The sequence below is a fragment of the Octodon degus genome, unplaced genomic scaffold (assembly GCF_000260255.1).
Source record: "Octodon degus isolate 3935 unplaced genomic scaffold, OctDeg1.0 scaffold00011, whole genome shotgun sequence".
Lineage (NCBI taxonomy): Eukaryota > Metazoa > Chordata > Mammalia > Rodentia > Octodontidae > Octodon > Octodon degus.
Genome location: NW_004524587.1, coordinates 9,224,059 through 9,230,834, shown reverse-complemented (window position 1 = coordinate 9,230,834; position 6,776 = coordinate 9,224,059). Strand labels below are relative to the sequence as shown.

Below are 6,776 nucleotides of genomic sequence, written 5' to 3'. Positions count from 1 at the left end.
TATGTATAAAATTAAATAAAGAGTAAATTGTAAACTGTTTCTTTAATGTGCCATCATTTATAAAACTTAAAAAAAGTAGTTTCATACCTTAAAGTAATTTCTTATACATCAGACATCGGCAGATGTGTATACCCAGTACTCAGTCGCTGTGAGGAAGGTAGAAGCAGCCTGTGAGCCCCTGAACATGCTCAGTGGCAGGTCATCCTGAGATGTGGCAGGAGCAGTTGCCTTGATGGCCCACTGCCTGGCCATTGTCCGAGTGGTTCCTTCTCACTAGTCCTTTGCAGTGGACTGGGTCAGCTTTCTGTATTCTGTGGATGCTGTGAAATACTGCTTAGTTGGAAACTGGTCTTTTTGTTGCAGTATGGTATTTTGGTGTTTCTTTTGCAGCAAACTAAACAAATTGGAGCAACTGGAGGAACTGAACCTAAGTGGCAACAAGCTTAAAACCATTCCCACAACCATAGCAAACTGCAAAAGGCTTCATACCCTTGTTGCACATTCCAACAACATCAGCATTTTCCCAGAAATACTGCAGTTGCCTCAGATCCAGGTACTTTTATGTGCTGAAATGATGTCCTTATAGCAAAAATTTTAAGGGAGTTGCTTTTCTTCTTCTAAGAAAGAGATACACTCCCTTCTAACATGCTTACTTTGAGATCTTAGTATTAATTCATTCTGGAAAAGAAGTTAAGTTTCTCTTTGAGGATATATGGTATTGGGACTTTGAGCATTTGGACGTAAAAAACTATCATGTTTTTATCTTTTGCTTTTCTTCTCCCTGCTTCTCAGTTTGTAGACCTAAGTTGCAATGATTTGACAGAAATCCTAATTCCCGAGGCTCTGCCTGCTACATTACAAGACCTTGACCTGACTGGAAATACAAATCTGGTTCTGGAACATAAGACTCTGGACATGTTTAGGTGGGAAACAAATCTGAAATTGAATTCACTTGTGTTCTGAACACCACCAGCCATCTGGGGACTGTGGCAATCTCAATTAAAAGAATAGAATGAAGTAGGCGAGAAAGTCTGTAGGTTCTGTTCTTCGATTCAGTTATGAATGGGTGTTCTATCCAATAGTCAATCTATTTATTTTGGTACTACGATGTGGCCTCTACCCATACTAAGTAATGTTGTGTGGCAGGCATAGACACTTTTGTGTGGGACAGGCCACATTATAACAACTAAGAAACAGTACAGTTCATTCATTGTACCAAACTTAAGTAAACAGTTGGCTGAAGCTTAGACATCTTCATTGCACATTATGCATTAATTTTAACATTATTTGGTCCTTATTTTTCTCCCCACCCTTTTCTTTTTCTTCCCTTCCATCTTAGGACTTCATCAAACTATTTTCACTTAGTCTCTCTGAAAATGCATTTTAGTCTATCAGGAGCTGATTCTATATAAATATATTATTGTTGACATAGTTCTTATAAAATATAGAAGAGGGGCTGAGTTATAGCTCAGCAGAACAGTACTTCCCTGGCAAGCACAAGGTCCTGAGTTAAAGTCCTGGTACACTCGCATAAAAAAAACAGAAGAAAATATGATTTAATCTTTTCTTCCCCCACCTCCCACAGCCATATCACAACCCTGAAAATTGATCAGAAACCTTTGCCGACCACAGATTCCACAGTTACATCAACTTTCTGGAGCCATGGACTGGCTGAAATGGCAGGACAGAGAAATAAGTGAGTGTTTGGGCTGTGGAGAATTGAGAAAGAAAAAGGCAGCCCCTGGTATCTGGGAATGGGTCTGATGCTGATAGCGAGGCTGTGTTGTTGTTCAACAAGTCAAAGAACATCAACATCAGATAAGATCCTTCTAGGACCATAATAAAATAAAAGCAAAATGAATGTATACCAGATATCCCCTCCTTGCTTTTAATCTTGTGTTAATTTTCTTCCCTATTGGTAAGATTTATTGCAGAGTCCAACCACATATCAACCCTGCTGACAGTCCCCAGTGTAGTATAAACCCTCACTTCCTAGACTGCCTCCAAAGTAGCCCTACCAAAGCCAAAATCCAGAAACAAACAGCCAAAAACAAGGTTTTTTCTATCACCTTCTTCCGTGGGTACTCCAGGGTTTCATAGGGTATATTCTTTGCTGCAAGGGGTAATAAACCAGCTTTAACCACAGATGTGCCCCAGTGGTCTTTGGCTGAAGGGCATTGACAAAAGTAATCCTTAATTGCTGCTATAGGGAAACGTCTTTTCTTGAAAGCACTGCCTATACACTGCCTGCGTTCTTTAGGACACCAACTCACTCAGATGCTGCCTAGTTTTCTTATCTAGATTCTTTTTTCTATGTAAAGATGAAGATTTACCACTAATACTTATCTTCAGCTAATACTTTTTTTTTTAAAGAGTACTCTTGAAAAGTAATTTTTTTTTTTACCAATAGCTTTCTTTGATGATTATACCGTCTTCTTGTCTTTCTTCCCTAGGCTGTGTGTGTCTGCCTTAGCTATGGATAACTTCGCAGAGGGAGTAGGAGCTGTGTATGGCATGTTTGATGGGGACCGAAATGAGGAGCTTCCTCGCCTGTTGCAGTGCACAATGGCAGATGTGCTTTTGGAAGAAATACAGCAGTCTACAAATGACACAGTTTTCATGGCCAGCACCTTCTTGGTATCTCACAGGTAAGCAGGTGGGTTGAATAATTCCTAACTGAGCTGATTTTGAGAAATAAATTTATTTAAAGTAAAAAACCAAAGTTTAAATTATGAATTCAGGGCCAGGGAGATAGCTCAGTAGAATAAGCACCTGCCTGGAAAGCGCAAGGTCCTGAGTTCAATCCTTGGTACCACATATATATATATACATACATACATAATACCTACATGCAATACATAAATAAATATTATGAATTCATAATAAATTCCTATTCCTTCCATGATTGGTCTCGTAGTATAGGGGTTGGGGTACAGGGCCTTTGGCTCTTTAAAGAACCTGTGGAATCATCTCTTTTCTCTGTTAACCCAAAGCCTCTTGAGGATCCAGGAAGCTTGGAACTTATGTGTAAAAGTTTATAGTGCATATATCTATTTGTACATGTTGGGGAGGAAGGTGATAGGATTTCATAAGATTCTCCAAAGAATCAGTGACCTGGGAAAAATTAACAAGTACTGCTCAGATTCAAGCATTTAGAATACTTGTCATCAGGGTTTGCCCATCCAGCCTACTTCAAGTCTAAGCTACTTAAGGGCAAAACCCCATAATCAAACTATTGGAAATCTCTTGGTAACTATGAAGTCTCTTGTATATCAGGTGGGTTGCATAAAGGATGTGACTAATATATGTTAACTTTTATAGTCAGGGCTGAATGAAACCACCTAGAGTTTGAGCTGGTTTTATCTGTCATTATAACACAAAGCATGGTGTTGGGAAATAATCTATTTTTCAATAGAATTAAGCTAGAAACTTGGCAAGACAATGGGTTTGGGAAAGGGGGCTTCGTTTGTGAAGCATCTCCCAAGGTCTAAGCACTTGTTCCATGCGTTTCTCATTCTGTATATTTTTCTTTTTTCTTTTTTTGGCGGGATCGGGGATTGCACTCAGCCCCTTGCACTTGCCAGGAAAGCACTTATTCCACTGAGCCATCTCCCCTGCTCCTAATTCTGTATATTTTTCAAAACAAGCCAAAACAGATATTTTGTTAAGAGAAATGTCTGAGAAAAATAACTCGCTGTGAATCTGCAGCCAGTAAATAGCAGAGTTGGGATTTGGCACTAGATTCTCCTGCTAGTGTTCCCTTTGTTACTGTGGTGTTCTGTGTGTGCAGATATAGATGCCAGGTATATGAGAGAAACGTGAGAATTTTGGTCCTTACTTCAAGAAACTAACAGCCAGACCAACTAAGGTGATGCACACCTTTAATCCCAGCACACTGAAGGCTGAGGCAGGAGAAATTGCTGAGCTTGAGACCAGCCTGGGTTACATAATGAGTTCAAGCCAGCTTGAACTACCTAGTAAGACCCTGTCTCAAAAAAAGAAAGGAAACTGACAACCTGACAGATTCTCGGTGTTTTTTTCAGGGCCAGCAGTCATAGAACCTCCAGAAATTTGTTAGAAATTAAGGTTATTTGGCGAGCTGCTTAATCCCTGATGGAGAAGCGCAGGGGCAGGACCCAGAACTCTGTGATCAAGCAGTTACCATGCTCTGTAGATGACTGCTGAAGTTTCCAAAGTCCTGAATTAGAAAGTCTTTGATCAGATATAAAACAGTAGAGAAAGATGCACATGTTCAGCCCCACCCCCACCTTTTTTTTCTCCATTAGCTGAAAATAGAAGGCATCATTCCTTACCATCATCACCCATAATAGAAGTCTGCCTTTGGGTAGATAAGGGTTAGGCTGTTTCATGATCCCCATGGCAGAAAAACAAGCAAATGATGGACATGAAGTATCACAGCTTTTTTCTAAAACCAGCCACTATGTCTTTATTTTCCCTTTTTTTAAACAGGAAGTTGGGAATGGCTGGCCAGAAGCTGGGCTCATCTGCTCTCCTGTGCTACATCCGCCCAGATGCTGGTGATCCAACAAGTAGTTTTAGCTTGACTGTGGCTAATGTTGGCACATGCCAAGCAGTCCTATGCCGAAGTGGGAAGCCAGTACCTCTCTCTAAGGTCTTCAGTCTAGAACAGGACCCAGAAGAGGCACAAAGAGTGAAGGAACAAAAAGCCATCATAACAGAGGTATGTCACACTCTCTGCCAGTCACTTTTATTCCCAAAATCTAGTGACGGTTGCTTATGTGGAGGCCTTGAGGTCTGTTTTCTTTCTGTCATGCTTTGTAAATTGTGTTCAATCTAGATAAATGTTCGATTTTTGTGGTTTTACTAATGGAACTAAAAGAAAATGGATTGCTTTAGTGGCAAAGATTAAAATTAGTGGCAAAAAGAAAAAGCAGAGTTAATTGGAAGTGAAAAACCTTGCTGAGGGGCTGGGGAGATGGCTCAGTAGAATAAGCACTTCCCTGGTAAGCGCAAGAGTCTGAGTTCAATCCCTGGTTCTGCCAAAAAAACCAAAAACCAAAACAAAATAAGAAGCCTTGCTGGGTGTGGTGGCACACCCCTGTAATCCCTGTGTTTGGGAAGCTGAGGTAGGAAGATCAGCCCAGTGAGGCCAGCCTAAGCTTCATTGAGTTCAAAGCCAGCCTGAACTGTATAGCAAGACCCTGTCTCAAAAACAAGCACCTCCAAAGAAATGGAAAGTCCTAATTCATCATCCTTTAAATGAGTAGCTAGCAAGTAAAACAAATGTTGCACCCCCATAGCCCCCAACTCACGTGCTTTGTTGTTTCAAACAGAAAATGACATATTTCTGTAGTTTGGCATCTCAAGTCTGAAGTGTGAAGTTTCAGAATGTTTTTTCCTATTGATAATTAGTGCTTTATATGACTTAGTATACTCCACTGTTCTTTTGTGATAAAGTATCATGTGTCTCTACCATTTTGTAGCTCTTCTCCTTTTTAAGAAATTAGCATATTTTTTTTTCTTTCAGAGACTTTAGCATGTAAACATTATTTACCATAAAGCAGAATTCTGTTCAGATCTTTTGCCCATTTTAAATTGAGTTGTTGAGTTTGAAGAGATTTCTTTTTGTTTTAGAAACAAATCTTTTATCAGATAATGTATTTTACAAATGTTTTCTCCTGGTATGAGGCTTATTTTCCCATTCTCTTAACAGTGTCCTTTTTTTCTTTTTGAGACAGGGTCTTCCTATGGGTGCTGTTCACCTGTCCCTGACTCACTTTGCAGCCCAGGATGGTCTCACATTTGTGGCAATCCTCCTAGTACTGGGATCATGGGCATGCATCATCACCACGCCTGGCCTTCAGCAGTTTTTAGTTGTAATGAAGTCCTAGCTAGCAGTCTGTTTTTCTTTTCCTCATGGGTTGTGCTTTTGCTTTTTATCTAAAAATGCATCGCCAAACCAAAGGTCATCTTTTTTTTTTTTTTTTTGCTTTGTTATCTTCTAGAAGTTTTACAGTTTTGAGTTTTACATTTAGGTTTTTGGTTCACTTTGAATTAGTTTTTGTGAAGTGTAAGCCTTGCTCCTAGCTCTGGAAATTTTTTTTTTTTTTTTTTTAATGGTTATGTCTAGTTGTTCTTCTAGAGCTATTTGTTTCAAGGACTACTATTTCTCCACAGTAGCCCCTTTGTTTCTTTGCAAAGATTAGTTGATTTTATTTGTATGAGACTATTTCTGGGCTCTGTTTTGTCAGAGTTCTACATAAGGATTATCCATCTTAGATTCCATCCCAAGAAGTACAAAACCAGCAAGTAATATTATAATGTTGTTGATACTATTAGGATTCTGGAATTATGAGGCATAATTTTAGCAAGATCTTTCAGTCAAAACAAATGAAAGATAAAAGACAACTTTAAAATAAAAAGAATTTTTTAAAAGACAACGTTTGTCTTTTATAGAACTTAAACAATATTTATTGTTTGTTTTTCTTAGGGCGTCCTAGACAAGTATGAAACATTGTAAATTTTGCCACATTTTGTTTGCATCATCTACCAAGCATTTTAACTATGAATTCACTTAATCTTATTAATAACCCCCATGAAAGAAATGCTTTTATTTCCATTTTACAAATGAAGAAAAATATTTTTTTACAAAGTTTTATTGATAAACAGATAGCAATCAGACAGTTTCAAATCCAATCGGAAGTACAGTTTCAACAAATAATACACTGCATATATTCTTCTTAGTGGTTAATTGCTGTACAAGAAGTGGACTTGTGATCCTATTTACAAACACC

General features: G+C 38.7%; 1 protein-coding gene across 3 annotated transcripts in view; it reads left to right on the top strand.

Annotated features, from left to right (window-relative positions):
- The window catches only part of Phlpp2 (PH domain and leucine rich repeat protein phosphatase 2), a 76,794-nt gene that overhangs the window by 61,571 nt on the left and 8,447 nt on the right, over positions 1–6,776 (top strand). For all 3 annotated transcript variants that reach the window (XM_004625801.2, XM_023709384.1, XM_023709385.1), the window contains exons 14-18: positions 391–553; positions 793–923; positions 1,586–1,696; positions 2,454–2,648; positions 4,471–4,702. In XM_004625801.2, coding sequence (XP_004625858.1) covers positions 391–553; positions 793–923; positions 1,586–1,696; positions 2,454–2,648; positions 4,471–4,702 — 832 coding nt within the window. The remainder of the gene's footprint in view (positions 1–390; positions 554–792; positions 924–1,585; positions 1,697–2,453; positions 2,649–4,470; positions 4,703–6,776) is intronic.